The 24,439-nt window shown below is 42.1% G+C and overlaps 1 protein-coding gene and 1 pseudogene across 1 annotated transcript in view; one reads left to right on the forward strand and one right to left on the reverse strand.

Annotated features, from left to right (window-relative positions):
• The window catches only part of LOC506495 (zinc finger protein 160), a 32,962-nt gene that overhangs the window by 1,689 nt on the left and 6,834 nt on the right, over nucleotides 1-24,439 (forward strand). Inside the window, exons 2-5 of the mRNA XM_015458304.3 lie at nucleotides 546-604; nucleotides 14,577-14,648; nucleotides 15,929-16,010; nucleotides 21,266-21,392. Of these exons, the coding sequence (XP_015313790.3) occupies nucleotides 15,996-16,010; nucleotides 21,266-21,392 (142 nt within the window). The 5' untranslated portion in view covers nucleotides 546-604; nucleotides 14,577-14,648; nucleotides 15,929-15,995. The remainder of the gene's footprint in view (nucleotides 1-545; nucleotides 605-14,576; nucleotides 14,649-15,928; nucleotides 16,011-21,265; nucleotides 21,393-24,439) is intronic.
• LOC132342895 (ATP synthase F(0) complex subunit C2, mitochondrial-like) lies at nucleotides 20,041-20,490 on the reverse strand (annotated as a pseudogene).

Genomic DNA, 24,439 nt, shown 5'->3' on the forward strand with positions numbered 1-24,439 from the left:
GGAAGAAGAGACCTGGGGCAAGAAATGACTGACTCTAGAGTGTCACCCTGTGGTAGCTTTTTTTTTTTTTTTTTTTTAAATTAATTTCTTGGCTGTGTGTCTTCGGTTCTGTGCCCTGGGCTCAGGAGTTGAGGCTCCCAGGTTCTAAAGCACAGGCTCAGTAGTTGTGCACAGGCTTAGTTGCTTGTACTTGTGGGATCTTCCTGAACCAGGGATAGAACCCATGTCCCCTGCAATGTCAGGCAGATTCTTATTCACTGTATCATTATTGGGTAGCGTTTTTAAGGGGACACTTTTTTTTTTAAACGGATTCACATTTTCTCCTTTCTTTATGTATGGTGCTTTTTGTAGCTTGGAATAGGTCTTAATTCATTCAGTTTCTGTAATCATTTTTAGCTTTAGAAATAACCTTTGTTAGTTTCCAGTATTCGACTTGTATCATCCTTTTCTAAATATGATTATTCTCCACATTTTTTAAAACTTTGACACCAGAATTTTAGATTAAAAATATTTCACAGTTTTTTTTTTTTTCAACTTTTTTTCAGATTCATTCCTTGCCTGAGTGCTTTCTTCCCTTCATCTCATAAATTTGAAATTTTCTTTGGTAAGTAGTAAATCATCTTAGACTATTTTGTGGCATACTTAGCAAAAATGTCACCTCGTTTATCAGTTCTAATGAGGTAGATGAACCTAGAGCCTATTATACAGAGTGAAATAAGTCAGAAAGAGAAAGAGAAATACTGTATATTAATGCATATATATGGAATTTAGAAAGATGGTACCAGTGACCCTACATGCAGGGCAACAAAGGGAGACACAGATGTAAAGAACAGACTTTTGGACTCAGTGGGAGAAGGTGAGGGTGGGATGATTTGAGAGAATAGCATTGAAACATGTAAATTACCATATGTAAGATAGAATGATCAGTGCAAGTTCAATGCACGAAGCAGGGCACCCAAAGCCAGTGCTCTGGAACAACCCAGAGAGATCTGGTAAGGAGAGAGGTGGGAGAGGGTTCAGAATGGGGGGGCTGCTGCTGCTGCTGTGTCGTGTCAGTCGTGTCCAACTCTGTGGGACCCCATAGACGGCAGCCCAACAGGCTCCTCTGACCCTGGGATTCTCCAGGCAAGAACACTGGAGTGCGTTGCCATTTCGTTTTCCAATGCATGAACGTGAAAAGGGAAAGTGAAGTCGCTCAGTCGTGTCCGACTCTTAGATTCTTAGCGACCCCATGGACAGCAGCCTACCAGGCTCCACCATCCATGGGATTTTCCAGGCAAGAGTACTGGAGTGGGTGCCATTATAGTCAGTAGCAGTCTGTAAATGAAGGAAAGGAATGTTTTAAAACTCAGAATGGCACCAGGCCCCTGGTCCATAAGATGCATTTTGGGATAATCTTGGCACCAGATGATTCATCCCAGGCCATAAAATGATTAACTTGAATCTTGTAGAAGAGCAGATTACCATACAAATAGTTTTGTTTACATAGATTAGGGGAACAGTATCTGAGTACAACATACTGGTTTGTGAAGTAGGTTCTGAGCCATTAGGCAGAACCAACTTGAAGACAGAGTCTGGGGTAAATGCATAGTCTATTAACATAGCTTAAGACAAACATTTCCATAAAAAACATGCATTGGTTTACTCAAGGTTTGAGAATAGTTAACTTCAGGTGAAACCAGGTGTCATTATGGCAACACAGTATTTTAAGAGAAACCTCCTTTTAAATTTGTATAGAGAAGGAAAAAAATACCGCTAGTTTGTTTCCTCCTGCCACTTAAGAGAGATAAAAATGTCTGACACTTGCAGCCTATTTCCTGCATTTGGAGACCCCTGGCCTTCCTGCCTGTTACCGTCTCATTGCCCCCTTTTCTTTTAGAAGAATTATGTTGCCTAGGGGAAAGGGGCATCGTTCTCGTTCCATAACTGCTTTCGAGCTGACAAGGGGCATTGTCCCTAAATTGGTGGGGCAACATATTCTCCTAACCCTCGTACTGAAGATGTCTGATCCAGGGGCCCCAAATAATAGTTGGAAGAAGCTGCAGCAGTAGCAGGAGTTTGAGCAACTATTGCAGGAAGGGGGACCCCTGCCAGGGCCTGAAACTGGGCTCTTGTCTAACACTCGGAAATGAATTGTCCGAGGAGACACGTGTGCTGACAAAGCAAGAGATTTTATTGGGAGAGGGCACCCGCGTGTAGAGCAGTAGGGAAACGGAACCCAGGAGAACTGCTCTGCCACGTGGCTCCAAGTCTCGGGTTTTATGGTGATGAGATTAGTTTCCGGGTGCTCTTTAGCCAATCATTCTAATTCAGAGTCTTTCCTGGTGGCACATGCATCGCTCAGCCAAGATGGATGCTAGCAAGAGGGATTCTGGGAAGTGGACAGACACTCCGTGTCTCCTTTCATCCTTTCCCGAACTCTTCAGGTTGGTGGTGGCTCATTAGTTCCATATTCCTTATCAGGATCTCCTGTCATAAAACAACTCATGCAAATGGTTACTATGGTGCCTGGCCAGGGTGGGCGGTTTCAATCAGTGTGCTTCCCCTAACACAACCATTTGTCACTTAAAAGCTTTCATGCAACTAGAAACAAATCCAGTTACACAGTTACAGATGCAGGGAGCAAACAGCAAAAACAAAACAATCAGAATTATTGTAAGTCAGATAGTTTTCCACCATGGGGCACTAGTTACCATCTCCCAAAATGAGGCAATTGAGGCTTCAGGAATATCCATAGCCCCAGTCATCTTGTTCATGTGTTCAGTAAAATGAGTAACATTAGTGCTCCTATCAGGTATATATGTACAGCATTGGGTATGAATAATGGCACAAGTTCCTCCTTGTGCAGCTGTCAGAATATCTAAAGCCAATCTGTTTTGTAAAACCACCTTTCTAATTAGTGCTTATTCAGCATTAAGAGCTGAAATAGCTTTTTGAGAATCTTGTAATGCCTGTTGAATAAAGTTAGTCAAAGCATCCACTCGTAGCATAACATCTGTAGTTCCCAAAGAGGGAACAAAGACTTCAGCCAAATAATCATACCAGTGAAATACAGACCTTGCCCACCGAGTTTTAAGGTGGTGTAAATTAGCAGGCTTTTCTGGAAGCTCTGAAAATATAAAGCTGTGAGTAAAGGCTAGACCCAGGGTGCATCTCCCTATCCAACCAGGGGGAAGCCATGCCCATAGGTAAGAGCCACATATCCAATAGGTCCCTTTTGGATCAAGCCACCTGACTGAGATATCCAGTCCCAGTTAGTGCCTGGCCAGACAAAGGGAGGACCTGAATTGGGGTTGGAAAACAGGGGAATGATTATGGTGCATATTCCCTGAGGCAAAAATCCCAATTGTTTCCAATCATTGTAATTAAGTTGTTGGCTAACTTTTGGGGATGGCTCTGTTTGTTCCCAGCATATAGGGGCAGTAGATACTTGACGTCCTTTTTCAGGAGTTAGCCATATAACCTCATCCCATATTTGATAAACATCAGGTAAAAAACCATTAGATCCAGACCCATTTGTGTTATGTGTAGCACAATAGTCATTAAACCGAGACAATGTATAATCAAAATTAAACGTCATGTTATGTCCATAGTTAAAGTACAAAGTGTTGCACCAGTCCATTTTAGGGCTGGTAGATGTCATCAGATGAAGAAGAGGCATGACATATGATTGTTGTCAAAAGTATTCACAGACTTGGAGAAAGTCTTTTTCTTGAAGTGAGATGTCCACCACAGGAAGCCTTTCACTGATGAAGAGGGGAGCGCTCCGCAGACCCAGCAGTTAGACCAATGTGCAATGCAGCGTAGGGGTGAGCCCAGGACAGGTAGGCATTGTCTTGAGGATCAAACGGCACACTCAGGATTTTTGGAGTCAGCAGAAGTAGGCTTACATAGATTACAGGCCTATCTGAAAAGTACAAAGTCAGAGCATAGAAAGTAAAGACATAAAATGAAGTCACTTAGTTCTGGTCAGGGTGCCATCTCTTAACTCAAGTGTGATGTAACCACGAATCAATTCCTGGCACTTTGACAGCTGTGGGAGAAGAAAGAATAACCTGTTAAGGGCCTTCCCAGAGGGGCTCGAGGAATGGGACCCCAGATCCCAATGTTTTTATGAGGACCTTGGTTCCTGGCTCAAATAGAGGCTTGCTTGACTCAGAGCCTGGGTCAGGAGTTGTCTCCCAGAGTTCTGTTAATGCCTGTTGAAAAGCTGAGAGCTGAGTTACATAACTAGTTAATTCCAAGGCTTCAGGGTCTATAACGATGTCTGTGCACAAGAAAAGCCTTCCATAAATAGATTCAAAGGGGGACAGTCCCTCCTTTTTGGCGGCAGTTCGAGCCCTCACTAAAGCTATGGGTAGGACTTTAATCCAATTGTCCTCCATCTCTTGAGTTAATTTGCAGAGATGTCTTTTGATAATGTCATTAGCTTTTTCAAACTTTCCTGAAGATTGGGGTTTCCCAATCTTCATTTATCACTGTAAGTGATATTTTATTCCTAGAGCTTTAGATACCCCCTGAGTTACAGCAGCTTTAAATGCGGAGCCATTGTCACTCTGAAGGCTCCTTGGCAGCCCAAACCTGGGGATAATTTCATGGATTAAAATCTTTAGAACTTCCTTAGCCTGCTTACTACGACAGGGAAAAGCCTCAGTCCATCCAGTAAAAGTATCTACCCAAACTTGTAAGCAAGAATATCAAATAGCTTTTGGCATATGAGTAAAATCAATTTCCCAGGCCTCTCCAGGATACTTTCCACTTCGTTGTAATCCAGATATTGCTAGGTTCTCAGTCTTCGGGTTATTTTTCTGACAAACCTCACACATTTTGATACGTTCTTTAAAGTTTTCATTACGTTTTTACTTTCAAACAAACGCGAAGCCATTTGGTAAGTACTCTGTGCACCCAAATGAAAACTCTGGTGTAAACCCTTTAAGAATTTTCCATTGAGCATTTTCAGGAATTATTAATCGTCCATCCTCAGACTGTAACCATCCGTTATCTGTAATCTTACTTCCTCTTTTCTCATATCTTTCTAATTCTTCCTCAGTATATTGTGGTTTTTCCTGTTCCACAGGACCTGTCCAGATCAAAGGCCTCTGCAGTGAAGGGGTTTCCTAAAGTGCTGCTTTTCTGGCTTGGCAGTCAGCCTGCTGATTACCTTCAGCTGCTTTACTCCCATCCCTGCTGTGCCCTTTGCAATGCATAACAGCTTCTTCTTTAGGACAATATATAGCAGTTAATAGGTTCTCCTCTTGCTGTTTTAAACTTTCGTTCCATATTGCAGCATGAGCATATAAAGTCAAATAAGCATACTTAAAATCCATGTAGATATTTACTAGCTGCCCTTTGCTTAACTCTACAGCTCGGGTCAGAGCCACAAGCTCTGCTAACTGAGCACTGGTTCCCTGGGGGAGAGATTTTGTTTCTGAAACCTATTCAGCAGTCACCAAGGTGTAACCTGCTTTATGCTTTCCATCCCAAACAAAAGAGCTGCCATCTGTAAATATTTCCATGTCAGGATTGTCTAATGGGGTATCCATTAGATCCTCCCAAGCTGCATAGTTTAAAGTTAGAAATTGGGAACAGTCGTGATCAGGTGTTTCATTTTCCTTCTCAGGAAGGAACGTGGCAGGATTTAAATTTCCACAAACTTTCAGCTTAGTTACTGGTCCTTCTAACAACAATGACTGATATTTAAAAGTCTACTGTCTGCCATCCAAATATTAACCTTAGAATTTAAGATTCCATTCACATCATGAGAAGTCAGTACAGTAAGATTTTGTCCATTAATTATTTTTAAAGCTTCAGGTGCTAATAAAGCCGCTGCCCCAATTACTCTTAGGCAGTGGGGCGACCCAAATGAAATTACATCTGATTTTCTGCGTAGATAAGCAATAGGTTGCTGGTGTGGGCCTCGGGCTTGTGTCAAAATTCCCAAGGCCATACCTTTTCTTTCAGTGAGAAATTAAATCCTGACCCTGTGGGCAAGCTCAAAGTGGGAGCTTGCAGGAGGGCAGTCTGAAGAACCTTAAAAGCCTTTTGAGTATCTGGAGACCAAACCAGTTTGTCTGTTGGGGCCTGCTGAGTTTCAGCTCTAAGTTTATATAAAGGTCAGGCAAGTTCCCCATAACCCGGAATCCAAATACGACAGTAGTCTGTGATTCCCAGAAATCTTCGCAATTGTCTTAAAGTCATAGGTAGGGGATGATTTAGTATGGGTTTAATTTTCAGGGCCTATGGCCCTAATCCCTTCTGATATGATTAGGCCCAGATATCTAACCGATGGTTGACAAAGCTGAGCCTTTTCTCTTGATGCCTTATAACTGCAGCCTGCCAGAAAGTTTAAGAAATCTTCTGAGGCTCTTGAACAAGCTTATTCTGTCTCAGCACAGAGCAAAATATCATCTACATATTGTAACACCACCACTTCAGAGCTATTAAAGTTTTGTAGATCCCGTGACAAACTTTGTCCAAATAAGTGAGGACTGTCATGAAATCCCTGGGGCAAAACTCTCCAGGTTAACTGAGAAGCTGGCTGTGTAGGGTCTTCAAAGGCAAATAGAAATTGACTTTCTTCCGCCAAAGGCACAGCATAGAAAGCATCTTTTAAATCAAGTACTGAGAAATATTTGGCTCATTCAGGAATTTCAGACAATAGAGTATAAGGATCAGGCACCACGGGGTGTAAAGGAATTACAGCCTCATTTATTATTCGTAAATCTTAAACTAGTCTCCATTTTCCATTTGATTTCTTTATACCCAAAATAGGAGTGTTGCATGGAGTGTTACAGGGAACTAATAGTCCCCGCACCTTTAAATTTTCGATGATGGGTTTTAACCCTTCCTTAACCTCAGGTTTCAGTGGATACTGCTTCTTATGTGGAAGTAAGTGTGGGTCTTTGAGCTTGACAACTACAGGAATAGCATTTTGTGCTCGACCCACAGATTTTCCATCAGCCCATACTCTAGGATTTATATTTTGTTCAACTAAAGGGAGAGAAAGGGAGGGCTCCATAATCAGGAAAACAGAGGCATGGACCTTGTTCTGTGTCAGTTCAGTTCAGCTGCTCAGTCGTGTCTTACTCTTTGAGACCCCATGAATCGCAGTACGCCAGGCCTCCCTGTCCATCACCAACTCCCAGAGTTCACTCAGACTCATGTCCATCGAGTCAGTGATGACATCCAGTCATCTCATCCTGTTGTCCCCTTCTCCTTCTGCCCCCAATCCCTCCCAGCATCAGAGTCTTTTCCGATGAGTCAACTCTTCGCATCAGGTGGCCAAAGTACTGGAGTTTCAGCTTTAGCATCATTCCTTCCAAAGAAATCCCGGGGCTGATCTCCTTCAGAATGGACTGGTTGGATCTCCTTGCAATCCAAGGGACTCTCAAGAGTCTTCTCTAACACCACAGTTCAAAAGCATCAATTCTTCGGCACTCACCCTTCTTCATAGTCCAACTCTCACACCCATACATGACCACAGGAAAAACCATAGCCTTGACTAGATGGACCTTTGTTGGCAAAGTAATATCTCTGCTTTTGAATATGCTGTCTAGGTTGGTCATAACTTTCCTTCCAAGGAGTAAGCGTCTTTTAATTTCATGACTGCAGTCACCATCTGCAGTGATTTTGGAGCCCAAAAAATAAAGTCCGACACTGTTTCCACTGTTTCCCCATCTATTTCCCATGAAGTGATGGAATCGGATGCCATGATTTTCATTTTCTGAATGTTGAGCTTTAAGCCAACTTTTTCACTCTCCACTTACACTTTCATCAAGAGGCTTTTTAGTTCTTCTTCACTTTCTGCCATAAGGGTGATGTTATCTGCATATCTGAAGTTATTGATACTTCTCCCAGCAATCTTGATTCCAGCTTTTGCTTCTTCCAGCCCAGCGTTTCTCATGATGTACTCTGCATGACATACTCCTTTTCCTATTTGGAAACAGTCTGTTGTTCCATGTCCAGTTCTAACTGTTGCTTCCTGACCTGCATATAGATTTCTTAAGAGTCAGGTCAGGTGATCTGGTATGCCCATCTCTTTCAGAATTTTCCACAGTTGATTGTGACCCACACAGTCAAAGGCTTTCGCATAGTCAGTTAAGCAGAAATAGATGGTTTTCTGGAACTCTCTTGCTTTTTTGATGATCCAGCGGATGTTGGCAATTTGATCTCTGTTCCTCTGCCTTTTCTAAAACCAGCTTGAACATCAAAAAGTTCACAGTTCACATATTGCTGAACCCTGGCTTGGAGAATTTTGAGCATTACTTTACTAGCGTGTGAGATGAGTGAAATTGTGTGGTAGTTTGAGCGTTCTTTGGCATTGCCTTTCTTTGAGATCGGAATGCAAACTGATCAGTATATTCCTCCCCAAAGGGGTGATGGAGACTCTGGCACAATCAGAAACTCGAATGAAAATAGCACAGAATCTCAGTTACAGCATAAAGAATAACTGAAATAATACCCTTTGGCTCGTCCAGACAGTCCCATTACGGAAGTGGATTGGGAAGGAAGTGGGCCAGGGGATTCAGTAAGCACGGGGTAAGTTGTCCCAGTATCTAAAAGAAAATCGACAGATTGGCCCCCCACAGTTATTAATACTTGGGGTTCCTCAGGTGTAATTAGGATGGGAGCTTGTGTGGGGACCCCTGGGCACCTTCAGTCCTGGTTGTCTTGAGAGTGTGACCCCAGGTATCATTATGACAACACAGTATTTTAAGAGAAACCTCCTTTTAAGTTTGTATAGAGAAGGAAAAAAATATCGCTAGTTTGTTTCCTCCTGCCGCTTAAGAGAGATAAAAATGTCTGACACTTGCAGCCTATTTCCTCCATTTGGAGACCCCCTGGCCTTCCTGCCTGTTACCCTCTCAACATCGTGTAATAAAACAGACATATTTTCAACTGTGGTTTTACCAAAGACATGAATTGTGTGTATGTTGTTATGTGTGCACACACAAATGGATATTTCTGGTCTTAGCTCTTTACCAGAGAATAACGGAGGTATGACATTAGATCTTGTGAAATTAAAGGCATTTCTTTGAGAAATGGGGGGAAAAAAGAACATTTAACATGATAAAACCAACAAAATAAAATGCTTCTACCGGCATCCAGCTTCAGCAGCCAGGGATTCAACCTGAAGGGGTGAGCGGTGTCAGCACGAAACGAGACAGCCTCTCAGTTTTCTTGGACTGCCTATTTATTTCAAGCTTATGATTCTTTTTTATACTTTTACAAAAACATTAGGTCAGGGGTTTGACATTTTCAGTTCCCCCTGACCCAGATTTGTTGTCTCCATGAATCATTGTTGCCCCTCAAAAGGAGTTCTTGCCTCAGAGATTCTCTTATTTACTTCTTCTCTTGTGTCCTTGTGAATACGTTGTAACTCATGCTAATGTCTGGGCTGCATACCACATCCCTCAGTTTATTTCTTATCTTTCTAAGTCCTGTTTGCCCCTAGTATCCTGGCTCACTATTTCTTAGAAAGGGCTTCTAGCTGTTAATATCTCTAAAGTCCCTAAACTCTATAAGCTATAATAGAATATGCTAAGATTACAACATGCCTTAAGTCTTTAGCTTCTAACTATTTTAAATATTCCTAAGCGCTAAATTCAGCAAACTCCTTTGCCAAAAACACTTTCCTTACAAATAGGCTTCAGATAGCAATCACTCTTTTGTAAAACTCCTTGAACAAATGTCAGTGATTAACTTTATGAATTATTCGCTGAGCACAGCTGCAGAAGGCTTTGTGCCTTCTCATGCAGTACTCTTGCCTGGAAAATCCATGGACAGAGGAGCCTGGTAGGTTGCAGTCCATGGGGTCGCTAAGAGTCGGACACGACTGAGCGACTTCACTTTCACTTTTCTCTTTCATGCATTAGAGAAGGAAATGGCAACCCACTCCAGTATTCTTGCCTCTAGAATCCCAGGGACTGCAGAGCCTGGTGGGCTGCCATCTATGGGGTGACACAGAGTCGGACACAACTGAAGCGACTTAGCATTAGAATGCTCCTCTCAAGAACAGTAAGCACCTTAATATTCTTTTCAGTCAACTCAGCCAAGGAAAGGAAAAAGCAAGTCAGAATCACAAAGCCTAACCTCTTCATCTCGGTTCTGTGCCTGCGGGACAAAGAGAAGGGGTTGTGGCCGTGCCTCCGTTTTGTCAGTAATGCCTAACGCGGCTCCCAACATGCTTCATTCTTTCCTTTCAAAAAAAGAAAAACAAAACAAAACACCTAGTTTAACTGGTTAGTTTAGTGGTCTGTTTTCTCCATTTTCTATGATCAGTGAAAAAAAAAAAGTGAGCTGTGTGGTGATATGAAGATGTTTCCCTCAGGTCCCTTTTTGACTTTTCTGTGCAAATGAGGAAGGATGGACTGGATTGACTTGGAACCTTCCAACAGAGCCTCTCTATTCATAATGAAAAAGATTGCTCAGATCCTATTTCTAAGCTGACCCGTTACACTGTTTTTTGTACCAGTGGATATATATTTGCAATTCTGTATTTTTAAAATATTTTACTGCAGTCTTATAATAAAGAATTACCTGCTTGGTATCACTTTGACCCAATCTTGAAAGAAAAGTTTCTTTTGCTCAGATACATGACAGATGTTCATGGTCTTAAATGGGACGGGCAATAAGGACAAACTTGGCCCCCTTGCCCTTCAGCCTCCCATTTCACTATTCAGTTATACCCAGTTGTCTTCACTCAGCTCAGACCTTCTCATAAACGGCTTCTCTCTGGGCCTGAGGGAGCCCACTTGTAACATGGAGATGAGCAACTAGACCGGAAACTCTGAGCGTGAGCAACACTGACCCCTGAAATGATTAGCCAAATTGGCTGTGTGTCTGTGTGTGGCAGTTCTGGTTTGGAGGGAGTTTCTGGTGGTAATTCGAATTTTAAATAGATCCCAATCCTCCCTCAATGAAAAACGAAAAGGAAAACTGTAGGATGGAGGCAGGATCACAGGCTCAGAATTAGATGACTTCTATGAATAAGGCTAAATCTGAAGGGAGTTTTTTTTTTTTTTTTTTTTTATGTCCTGACATTCAGACCTCCACTGGCTTTCATCTGTTCTTGGGACAAAAGCTTACTCCTTGCTGTGGCTCCACAACTCTCTGTCAAGCTCAGGGCCCTGTCAGTGTCTCCAGCCTCATCCCGGGAGCTGACCCTTTCTTTGCTCATGGTTTAGCCTGTCCTGGTCTCATTTACCTTTTCTCTGTTTCTAAATACCAAAACCATTTCTGTCTGGCATCATAGTTCCTTTTCTCACCTTCAGGTCACCCTGGCTCAGGCCCTTTGTCACCCTTCAAGTTTAGGCTCAGAGAGGTCTCCCCATCCCCTCCTAACAGTCTCTCTCATGTTACCCAGGTTTATTGCCTCTGTATCAGTTGCCATCAGCAGAAATTAAGGCCCTTCTTCATGGGTTATTTTGAGTCCTTCCTGGTTCCCCTCTTTTTAGGGCTGATAGTGTTCTTCTTCTTCCCAGTGTGGCTGCAGTACCTGATACTGGAAATGTCTTTAGATGACTGGACTATGGGTTGAGCTGAATAATCCTCAGGGAAGACCAAGAGAACAGGGCAGGTGATGAAGATGTTTCCCATGTTCTGGACATTTCAGCTATAATTGATCTTTACCCCATGTGACTACTTAATTACTCAAAAGATGAGCCAAGAAATATAGGAAGTCCTGAAAAGCCCTACAGAGCTGGTGTCCTCAAGCAGTGTGCTAAGATGTCCCCATGTTTAGTCTGCTGGGTTTCGTCCTCTGCAGCCCCCAGATCTAAGCTCTGTCCATCCAGGACCAGTCACCATCGTGGACAGCAGCTTTGCCATCTAGGAGTTCATGTGCTCTTGTCAGTGATTGTGATTTCAGTGCACTGAGGATGAGCAGAAATCCAAAACCTAATGGGGCAGGAAGGGGACGCTGCCCCCCGCTCCCCCCAAGAGGCAGAATATTTTCCAAATAGGTGTGGATGGAGAAAACAGGAGATAGTGAGACCTGGACACCCTTGCTTTGAGACTTCCTCATCACAAATGCCTTTGTACGTGGACTCCATAATGTCCCCAGGTGGTGGCAGACTTTCCCAGGAGGGCCAGTTTCTTGATTTTCATACTAAATGTGCAGTGTCCTTTGGGTGGTAGTTCGTGTGCACACGTCTTGTGATCCCCTTTGCCAAGAAATCCCTGTGTGCTTTAGTCTTGCTTAGTTCAGTCATGCAGGGAGGAGAGGTAGACAAATGGGGAAAGTGGAGGGAGCCTGGTGGGGTCTGCAGGAGGCTTGGAGCAGTATTTGGGGGCATCAAGGTGAGCCCAGTGAATGGAGCATGCGCCCATCCCAAGTGTAGTTGCAGGGACAAGGCAGGTGTGGATCTGTTGGAAAATAGTGTCTCAGTTCAGGTTGCAGAACCTGGAAGTGGGTTTGTTGGAAAGCCCGCATGGAATGGTTTGAGGTTCCAATGCCTTAGCTCGTGTTCCTGGGACAGCAGTGCTGAGGCTGACACTTGCCTGCGCAGGTTTGATTTGACAACTTGTGACCACACGTGAGCAGCAACGAAGGACGTGGAATTCAGCCAAGAGAAGTCTTTTCCACTGTTAGAACTGTGGCCTGGGCTGAGCCCGCAGATACCTGTGTGTGCAGGAGGATGGGAGCCTTGGGCTTGAGGGGCTGGTTCTAGCAGGTGCCCCCAGCATCCACTCACTCCCTGGCTTTTGTTGGCTCTTTTAGCAGGCAGGCACCATAGAGTAACAGGGAACATCTCAGGTCATTTTTTGCATCAACTTTGGTATCATTGTGTACTTGGGGTTGCCGGTGAAGAAAGCTTCATGTGCATTTGGGAAGATGCCAAGAGAATCTGGAGTGTTTCCTTGGAAGATGCTGAGGTCTCAGTGGGCCATGTGCATCATTGGAATGATCCGTCGTTTTCATAGTCTTTGGAGATTTTGATGTTTGACCTGGATCACTCACTGTAAATGAAAATATGGTGTCTTGTGTCTGTGGATCCTTGGGTGTCCTCTTTGTATTTTGCCTCATGCATGAGTTATCAGGGCTTGGAATGCTTTGTGTTTGTACAAGAGGGTCAGAGGCTCATTGTGGGCTCTGTGGACACTCTGTTGGACACCATGAAAGTTTGTAAGTTTGTTTGAGTCCCGCCGGGAAAATAGGAGTACTAAGGTTAAGATCACAGAATGCTTGTTATAAGGTGGTCCTGCTCGATAGCGATCTCTGGGCCCAACCTGAGAAGAGTCATAAACTCCTGTGATGTAGGGGAGGATGGCTCCAAAAAATCAGAGGGCAGCGATGCCACAGTGATCTGCAGCCTGGAGGCTTGTCCTCTAGAAGATGCAGCTGCAACTGTCTTGCTGCCAGGCTGTGTTCTCTGTTATCCACTACTGTCCCTCCCCTAGTAAGCACACATACAGGCACAGTACAGAAAACACGGAATCTTAACTGCACTGTTGGTGGTAATGTAAATGGTACTGCTATGTGGGAAAATAAAATGGAAGTTCCTTAACAAATTAATATAGAACAGGCCTGCTGCTGCTGCTAAGTGGCTTCAGTCGTGTCCGACTCTGTCCGACCCCATAGGCAGAAACCCACTAGGCTCCCCCGACCCTGGGATTCTCCAGGCAAGAACACTGGAGTGGGTTGCCATTTCCTTCTCCAATGCATGAAAGTGAAGAGCGAAAGTGAAGTCGCTCAGTCCTGCCCGACTCTTAGCAACCCCATGGACTGCAGCCTACCAGGCTCCTCCATTCATGGGATTTTCCAGGCAAGAGTACTGGAGTGGGGTGCCACTGCCTTCTCCATTAGAACAGGCCTACAGGCCTACAGTCAATCAAACCCATTTCTGACAGATATCCAAAGGAAAAGCAATCAGTTTTTCAGGGATATGTCCAGTCCCATGAGTGTGACTGGATTTACAGTAGCCAAGGCATAGACATAGCCCAGATGTCTCTTGACGAAAGAATAGGTTACAAAAGTGTGGTATAGAAATATTTATTATATACTGTATATTCATGAACTATTTTATCTCTGTATATAAATATAAAAATCAAGGATCCTGCATTTATGCCAGAATGAATGAACCTAGAGAACATTATGCCAAGTTAAATAAGCCTCACAAAGGAGGACAGACACTATGTGGATACTAGAATTGTCAAACTCATAGAGCCATCAAGTAATAAGGCTGTTACCAGGAGCCGGGTGGAAGGGGAAATGGGGCACTGGTAGTCAAAGAGTAGAGATTTTCAATTGTAAAATAAGTAAGGTCTGGGGATCTGAGGTACTGCATGCTGCCTGTAGTGTTTCTATATCCTTGAAATTCGCCCAGAGAGAAATAATACAGTGTACTCATAGGTGGATGTGTAACTTACTCGAGTATAATAATTATTCAGTGTACGAGTCTATGACATGATCACTTTGTACACAGTACATTTATACCATTTTTGTTAGTTACACCTTAGTAAGGCTGGGAAAGAAAAAGAGAGTTGGGGGGTGCTTTTCTCCTCTGAATGGTGCTCAGTCCGGGCTTCACGTTTCATTGATGACACATTTTGCATACACATGTGCCGGAGTCCAGCTCTAGCAGCCAGGGAATCAGCCTGAAGAGATGAGCAGTGTCGGCGGAGGATGATGCAGCCTCTGACTCAAGGTACGGGACTGCATGTTTATTTCAAGCTTCAGGTTCTCTTTTATACTTTGACAAAAGCATTAAGTCAGAAGTTTGGCATTTTCAGTTCCCCTCACCCAGATTTATTGTCTCCATAAAACATTGTTGCCCTTCAAACAGAGTTTCTGCTTCAGCAATTCTCTCAGAATCCTGTTTAACTTGTGATTACATTGTAACTCATGCTTATGTCTGGGCTGCATACCACATTCCTCAGTTTATTTCTTATCTTTCTAAATCCTGTTTGCCCCTAGCATTCTAAGCTCACTATCTCCTGAAATGGCTTCTAGCTGTTAATATCTCTGAAATTCTTAATCTCTATAAGCTATAGTAAAATATGCTAGCACTACAACATTCCTTAAATTTTTAGCTTCTAACTATTCTTAATTATTCCTAAACCCTAAATTCAGCAAACTTCCTTTGCCATAAACATTTCCCTCACAAATAGATCTCAGATGACAATCCTTCCCATGGCCTCAAGCTGTGGCCTACGTGCTCATCCTGGAACACTCTTTGTAAAGATCCTTGAACAAATGTCAATGGTTAACTTTATGGATTCTTCTCTGGGCACAACTGCACAAGGCTTTGTGCCTTCTCATCCTCCTCTCAAGGACAATAAGCACCTTAACATTCTTTTCAGTCAACTCAACCGAGGAAATGAAAAAACAGGTCAGAATCACAAGACCTAACTCCTTCATCCCGGGTCCATGCCTGTGGGACAAATAGAGGGGTTTGGGGCCGTGCCTCCATTTTGTCAGTAATGCCTAACGCGGCTCCCGACACACGTTTTGTACCCTCTGACCAGAGATTCCCCTTCAGGTAGTTTGTGTTGGTCCACAGCTCGAGAGTGTTTAAGATGCCCCAGTTGATTCCAGTCTGGATCCCTCACTGAGCATCAGGACTCTGAGTCCTCCCAGTCCTGAGGGCTCAGATCTGGGCTGAGGAGGGGATGCTCTGTTCTGAGTGGGGATGGATCAGGGCCTGCTGTGTGACCTGAAGGAGATTGCCTGGTCAGCAGAGGTGCCTCCTGCTGCTGTGTACATGAGGCCTCACCAGGAGGGGAGTGTGATCTGAGGGAAAGTGTGGGAATGTCCCATGGTGGTCTCTCTGCAGGTTTTGACTGTCCTGAGTCCCTCCTGAGACAGTGGCCACAGGGGACTGTCTGTTCCTCATGGTGAGGGCTTCGCTGTGTGTGTGGCTGGGGCTCAGGAAGAGGATGTGTTGACTCTAAGCATTAAACAGCATGTTTTCAACTTTGATAATAGACCTCTGAAGACTCGTGTTGCCTAGGAAGCCCTGAAGTTAAGGAAGAGGAAAGAAAAGGAGTGAGGCATGGCTCTTTCTCAGGTAAGGTCATATTTAGTCTGTCCTTCCTGAAATGCCCTTCTCTGGACTCGCTAATCATGTCTGACTCTGGAGTGTCCTGTGTGACTCCTGTACACGCACACTCACCTGGGGCCTTCCCTCAGGCCCTGTCGTCTCCACTTAGATCCCATCTCCCCATGACCCGGTGACCTGGCCCTTGTGAGGAGGCTCCCCTGGGCACCATCCTGGGCCGAACTTCTCACCCATGGGTTGGAGACAGGGTCTCAGTGCTGTTGGGCAGCAGGGATTGCTTAGGGCCTATCTGGATGCGCTGTCTGCTGTCAACCAGGGTAAGGAAACTGCATGTGGAAGTCAGGTGTGTGCACAGTAGCTGGTCAAATCTGGGAATCAGATCAATTGAGCCTGTCCTTTCCCTTTTGTGTATCTTGACATCCTTGTGAATATACTTTACATATCCACAAAGAATTATGTCTGAGTACTGTGTTCTGTTCAGTTGGTTTATTTGTCTGTTTTTATACCAGTACCACCTCACCTTGATTACCTTGTAATAGTTGTTGAAATAGAAAGACCTCCATCTTCCTTCTTCAAGAGTTTTGCTGTTTGCTCTTTGAATAGTTCTATGAATTTCACCATGTTTTATTCTGCTTCTATAAAGATTGTCTTGGCAGTTTTGATAATGAATTAATTGGTTTATTGATCCTTTGGTTATTAAAGAATCTTTTTTCATATAGTATGTTTCTTTTGTAATCTTTATGATTTTTACTGATGAAACTTTGTCTTGTGGGAAAGAAGATAAATTTACTTCTTTTTCAATTTGGGGACCTTTGATTTCTTTTTCTCATCTAATTGCTCTAAGGGTTTCAGTGCTTTGTTGAACTGTAGTGCAGAGTGTGCATCCTTGCCTTCTTCTTGACCTCAGAGGAAAAGCTTTCATTCTTTCCCCATTGTTGTGCTGTTTTCATAATGGCATTTATTATGTTGATGTTGGTATAATGTATTGTTTGTAGTTTATTGAGTGTTCCATCTTGAAAGGTTGTCAAAGTTTTGTCGAATGGTTTTTTCCTTCATCGAGATGATCCTGGTTTTTTTTTTCCCCTTTAATCTGTTAATGTAGTGTGTCATATTAATTGATTTTTGTATGTTGACTTCTCCTTGCCTTATATGAATAAAATCCGTTTGGTTATGGTGTCAGATCTTTTTATTTATTTATTTAAATTATTTTAATTGAAAGATAATTGCTTTACAGAAGTTGTTGTTTTCTGCCAAATACCAACATGAATCAGCCATAGGTATACATATGTGCCCTCCCTCCCATCTTCCTCCCTATCCCACCCTTGTAGGTTGTTAAAGAGCCCCTGTTTGAGTTCCTTGAGTCAGTCAGCAAATTCGCATTGGCTCTCTACTTTTATATATGGTAATGTAAGTTTCCATGTTACTCTCTGCATACATCTCACTCACCCTCTCCTTCCTCCCCCCCCCCCCCCCCCATCTGTTCTGTTTCCATTTCTCCAGATCTTTTAAATATGTGTTGAAGTTGGTTTGTAAGTATTTTAATTTTGCATCAGTATTTGTCAGGGGTATTGGTTTCTAGTTTTCCTTTCTTGTGTCTTTGGGAAATCAGCAAACTATTAGAATCATGCTTGCTCCATAGAATTACAGGATTAGTGGTAATTCTTTTGTAAATGTTTGGTAGAATTTGGTCCTGTATTTTTCTTAGAGGTTTCTGACTACTTTTTAAATCTCTCTAGTTATAATGGGCTTCCTTAGTGACTCAAATCATAAAGAAACTGCCTGCAGTGTGGGAGACCCAGGTTCCATCCCTGGGTTGGAAGATTCCCTGGAGAAAGGAATGGCTGTCTAGTCCAGTATTCTTATCTGGAGAAATTCCATGGACAGAGGAGCCTTGTGGGCTACAATCCATGAGGTCACAAAGAGTCAGACATGACTGAGTGACTAACACTTTCACTTTCAACACTTATCAATTTTTTTATTTCTTAATAAGTAAAATAGTTTGTATGTTTCTGAGAATTTGCCAGTATCTCCTATATTCTGTCATTTATTGGCATTATTGGTCATAGTACTTCCTTATCTTTAGAAACTTTCTTTGACCTCAGTTGTATTCACTTCTGTTTCATATCTGTTTTTAGTTACTTGAATCTTTTTTTCTCTTTTCCTTAGTCTAGGTGGGGATTTTCCTACATAGTTTTTTCAAAACATCAACTCTTGGTTTGTTGATTTTTGTATTTTTCTACTTTCTGTTGTATCTCTGGTTTAATCTTTCTTATTTACATGTTTCCTTCTGCTAAACGAGTTTAGTTTGTTTTCCGTTTTTTGCTTCCTAAAGGTCTAAAAATAGATTTCAGATATCAGATCTTTTCTGTTTTTTACTGTAAGCATTTAACAGTTCAGACTTTCCTTTTAGTACAGTGCTCTCTGTGTGTTATAAATTTTGTAATGTTTTCTTTTCATTTTCATCCATGTATTTAAAAATTTCCATGTGATTTTTTCTTAGACCCATTTGTGGTGTAAGAGTGAGCTGTTTAATGTCCACATTTGAGGAATTTTCTTTTTTTCTTGTGTTTATTTCATTGTTGTCAGGGAAGATACTTTCCTGCTATCAGTCTCTTAAGATGGTTAATTTTGGCCTAACATGTGGTCTCTGATAGAGAATGCTTTATGTGTCCTTGAGATACATGTGTTTTATGCTTTTGTTGGGCCATGTGGTCTGTACATGCCTGTTCAATGTTTGCTTCAATTTTCTGAGATATTTAATGTTAGATGTATATGTATATTTTACTTGTTACAGCTTTTTGGTAAATTGACCATTTTATCATTATACAATATTTATCTCGTTGCAGTTTTTTTTTTTTTCCAGTTTATTTTGTCTGATATAACAGTCTCTCCTGCTCTCTGTAGGATGGACTGTCTTTTTCCATCCTTTCACTTTTCACCTTTCCATGTCCTCACAAACATGAGTACTACCTGTTTCACCTCTCTGACAAACTCTGTGTCTCTTGCCCTGGGATTTTCCTCCTGTTACTTCCGGTGGCCCCTGCCCATGCGCATCGTATGGTAGTGAAAGACAGGCCCCCTGGACTGCTCCTTTCATGCCACTGTAATTTCAGAAAGAATGTATTGAATGTTTCCTTCCTATCATGATGTTTCTTGAGATAGTCTTGCTTAATAACTATATTTTTTTCCATATTCTTTTTTGCCATGATTTTTAATTCTCCAAGAAGTTTTTTTACTTTGCTATTGTGATACTTTTTTTTGTCATAATCTAATGACTCTTCTAATTTCAAATCACTGTTTTATTAATGGAAAAAAAAAGTAAAGAAAGTCTTTGGCTTCTGTTAATGCCTTGCTATGTAAATTTAAATGGATAAAATTTTATTTATATCTTTGTATATGGTAATTTTATTATGAATTGAGTTCAAGTATTCTTTTTTTTTTTTACTGTTTTTACCTGTTTTCTCTTGGTAGCCTAGTATAGAATCCTGTTGACAAACTCAACTGAGTACAAAGGATACATTTTTATCATCTCAAAGGTGTTGAAATACATGTAAATAAAAGGATGATATAAAATTGTCCAAAAAAATCTGTCAAAAGACAAATCCTCTCGTGTCAGTTAATTTTTTATAGATAAGCATGCATACATGTGCAAGTCTGTGGTTTAGATAGAAGACATCATGATTTAAAAACTACATATCACCTTTTTTTTTTCAGTTGAAATTATGTTATCAGTATAATCTGTGGCCTTGGAATTTTCCAAACAATCCTGTTAGTGTTTTAAGTAGTAAATTACTAACAGTTGTGTTTCTGTATCCACGTCTATAATGACCTTTCATGCCAGTCCAAATTGTTCACCGTGGACTTTTTTTTTTTTTTCATATTAATACAATATTTATTTGTTTTCCTTCTGTCAAACCCTGAGCCCACCACTTTCCCCAGGCTGCCTGAGGAGTTACAGGAAAGGGAACATACAGGGCAGACAAAGGAGAAAGAACTATGGGAGGTGGAAACAGCTCCTTCATATCGTGAAGAAGATGAGCTAGACCACCATCAGGCAAAAGAGCCCCATGGCCTTTGAGGGCCAAGCCCATGGCATAGAAGAGCTATTGTTTGAGAGAAGGGTTCCTGGCATAACAGTGATGAAGCTCCCGAACACAGTCCCACTTCCAGGCCTGGAGCCAGCCACCCTTGCTGTGGCAGCTCCAGCTTCAGGGAACTTGGCTGCTGTGTCAAAGTCCTTTGAAATGGCACTGGTTAGGAAGCTGAGGCTAGGAATAAGTGAGATGGTCGGGGGACCTGGGGCTGCCAAGCTGCTGTGGCTCTCATCGGTCAGTATCTCCAGTCCTTCACCACCACTGTGGACAGTGATCACTCAACAGGGAGGAGGTTCTCCTGATCAGGGAGGGGGTAGAGACTAATTTGGCGCAGGTGTCCATTTTCAAGGGATGAAGGCCCAAGGCCCGAGAGCTGCTCCCCTTGCAGAGAAGACAGAGGGGCAGGGAGGAGGCTCACCTTGGACTTCTTTCAAGTTTTCTTTAGAAGCCCTCTGTCAAAGGACTTTTAATGTTCTCTGTATTACTTAACTGTTAGATGTTTAAGCTTCAGTTGCTGAGCCCAAGCTTTTGAGTTCAGGTGCTTCATGTAACATTTCTTACCTTCTTGACCTGAGTCGAGTTTCTCAGAGTGTCTGTGACACAGGTTTTCTTCTGTAAGGTGGGAACAGATCATTGTTTAATGAGCTATTACATTGATGACAGATTCTTGCCTGTAAAGTACTTATTTAATGTTTAGAGTAATACTATAGTAATTTAGAGCAACAGGAAGCCTTCAGACGCTTTTGGTCCTTGCTGCTGTTATCAACATCATAACTGAAAGTTTTGACCTTTCCATTGAAAGGGCCGTGGATTTCATCATCTCTGAAGATGCCACTCATGTTGTACCTCATCTAGATAATGAATTGCACTCACTGGGTAGAACATAATATCTGACACTTCTGTATAGCCACAACAGTTTTGAGCTTTATTTATTTCATGGATTTTGAACAATGATGAAAAATCCATATTAATTGGAGGATCTCATAAGGTCTTAGGGCAAAGCATAAGAAATTAAAATTAGAGATCCATAATTTCTCCAGATACCCCTGCATGGATCTGTTAGAACACATACTTGAACGAAGTCAATCCTTAGCCCTTACTACCCTTTCTCTTTTGCATGAAAATGAGAACTTTTCATGGCCCTTTTGGTGACGTGTGGTTTCATTTCAGGAACGACTGACCTGTGAGGATGTGGCCATCGAATTCACTCACGAGGAGTGGGTATTTCTGGATCCTGCTCAGAGGGCCTTATACAGGGACGTGATGCTGGAGACCTATAGGAACCTGCTATCTGTGGGTGAGGATGACTTCCTTCCCGAGCTGCCCTTGGGTATCTGCATTTTCCCTGTGTGCCCCCTTGGGAGGCCCTGATGTCTTTCATCTGAGAGTTCTGGTGACTGGGGCATGACACAGCTTCACAAGGTTAAACTGACCCTCTTCAGATGCTGTGTCTGTTTCATGTCATATCTGAGGTTGTCCCAGAGCTTAATCATGTACAAAGCTCACTGGCAAGTGTTAAATACCAAAAAACCCGATTTCCTATTTTCTACCTTTTGACTTTTGGCTCAGTGTTTTAAAAAATCCACAGCACTTTAGATTTCTCTCTTCTGATAACGCTGAATATCTATTTGTTTGTTTTTGCTTGCTTGTTTACTTTTTTTTTTTTGCTGTGCCATTCTGCATGTGGGATCTTAGTTCCCTGACGAAGGATGAAACCTGCACCCCCTGCATTGGAAATGCAGAGTCTAAACCACTGGATCACCAGGGGAGTCCCAGAATTTCTGTTTCTGATCTGAATAGTATTTCAACATTGGAGCAGGAGAAAAAGCTCTGGACAGTGGGGAGTGATGTAAAAGTAGCCAAAAATACAATGTATAAAGAAAAACAAGTATTTCAAAAGGGCTGTTTTTTTCTGTTTAGGAGTGGGACAAGTTGGTGATTGGATCCTCTGTGGTTGTTACTTAGGAAAATGTAAGGAGAGTGGATAGAGAGATCGTCTTTTTGATCCTAGATCCTACGAGGGGAGCATATGTGAATCTCGCAGGCTCTTAGCTTGCCATCTGTAGGTTGAGAGCATGGTCACATCTCAAGATGCTGTGATGTCTGACGTTCATGTTGTATTATTTTTACTCTTGTACTGCCCTACCCAGTCTAGGAATGTGAACTGTTCCTGATGTTACATTCTCCTTACTTTGTATCCTTTTTCCTCTTAAATTTCTTTGAAATATATTCCTGAGGGTCTGAAATTTTATCTAGTTTCCTTGCTGTGATAATCCACCTATGTTTAATTGGCAACCTCTGGTGAGTCTCTGTGGAGTGGATTTACTAGGTAACAGAAAACTGTGATGGAGACACTATCCCTAATGTTATTTTCTTGCTCTGTACAAAGTCACCACTTGAAGCTATCCAGTAGAGTGGTCAGTATGTTCTAGGATTATGAGAGAGAAAGTATCACGAGAGCCCGATACATCTTTCCAGGTTATTTTATGGCTTTGGAGACTCTGTCAAGGTCACCGTGACAGTGTTGTTCATGTGTATCAAGGACCATATATTTTAGCCTCTGTAAATGGTATGGGAATTTATCTCAGGACAGCTTTGTCCAAGTTCACATTCTCATATCTATGAGGCTATTGGCTGCACTGTTGTTCTGGGCATTGTAGGTATTTTTTATTTTATCATTAAGTTCAAATTTCTGTATTACTCTTAATGTTTCTGTTTTGTATTTGCAATGCGTTGGATGGTTGATTGGGAAATGGTCCCTATGGTGGAACTGGTGATCAGTCCCTCTTAAAATTCTTTATATATTCTTTGTACTCATTTACTATCAGATGTATGACTTCCACATATTTTCTCTTTTACTGTTGATTGTCTTTTCAAACTCACTGCACTTTAATGCACAGTAGTTTATAATTTTGATATAGTTCAATTTATTGATATCTGGTTTTATTTTGTGGCCTGTGCTTTTGGTGTTATATCTGGTAAATCATTTGTGGGTCCAGTTTCCAGAAACATTTCCTGTATGTTTACTTCCAGGAGTTTTATACATTTGGGACTTAGGTTTAGGTCTTTGAACCATTTTGAGTTCATTTTTGTCTATAGTGTAAGATAATGTTCCAAGTAAATTCTTTTGCTGGTGGGTATTCAGTTTGTCAACATGTCTTGTTTCATAGACTGCTTCCCCCATTTAGTAGTTTTTACACCCTTGCGAAACATCTTTTGAACATTTGCACAAGAGGTGTTTTTGTTTTTGTTTTAACCATTCTTTTTAGGTATGATGCTGCTGCTGCTGCTAAGTCGCTTCAGTCATGGGTGCCTCTGTGCAACCCCACAGACGGCAGCCCACCAGGCTCCTCTGTCCCTGGGATTCTCCAGGCAAAAACACTGGCATGGGTTGCCATTTCCTTCTCCAATGCATGCATGCATGTACACCAAGTCACTTCAGCCATGTCCGACTCTGTGCGACCCCATAGATGGCAGCCCACCAGGCTCCTCTGTCCCTGGGATTCTCCAGGCAAGCGTACTGGAGTGGGTTGCCATTTCCTTCTCCAGTTTTTAAGTATAGTTAATTTACAATGTTGTGTTTCAGGTATACAGCAGTTTACAAGATACTCAATATATTTCCCTGAGCCATTATATCGTAGGTTCTTGTTGTTTATCTGTTTTGTATATATATTAGTTTGTATATATTTAGACTCCTAATTTATCTCTCCCTTTCCTGCCCCCATCACCATCCTGTACTATCCCCTTTGGTAACCATAACTTTGTTTTTTATGCTGGTGAGTTTATTTTGTGAATAAGTTCATTTGTATCATTTATTTCAGTTCAACATATAATATCCCATGATATTTGTCTTTCTCTGTCTGATATCCATTAGAATAATCTCTAAGTCTGTCTATATTGCTGCAAAAGGCATTACTTCATTGTGTTTTATGCGGTGGAAGTGGCAACCCACTCCAGTGTTCTTGCCTGGAGAATTTCATGGACAGGGGAGTCTGGCAGGCTGCAGGCCATGGGGTCTTAAAGAGTTGGACACGGCTGAGCTACTTTCACTTCACAATATTCCCTTGTATATATGTACCACATATTCTTTATCCCTTTGTCTGTCAGTGAACATTTAGGTTGCCGCCATGTTTTGGCTGGTATAAATAGTGCTGCTAACAACATTGGGGTGCATGTATCATTTTGAATTAGTTTTCATCCTTTCTGGATACATGCCCAGGATTGGAATTGCTGGTTCATGTGATAGCTCTATTTTTAGTTCTTTATGGAACCTCCATGCTATTCTCCAAAATGGCAGTACCAATTTATGTTCCTTCCAACAGTGTAGGAGGGTTCTGTTTTCTC

This window comes from Bos taurus, chromosome 18 (genome assembly GCF_002263795.3).
Source record: "Bos taurus isolate L1 Dominette 01449 registration number 42190680 breed Hereford chromosome 18, ARS-UCD2.0, whole genome shotgun sequence".
NCBI lineage: Eukaryota > Metazoa > Chordata > Mammalia > Artiodactyla > Bovidae > Bos > Bos taurus.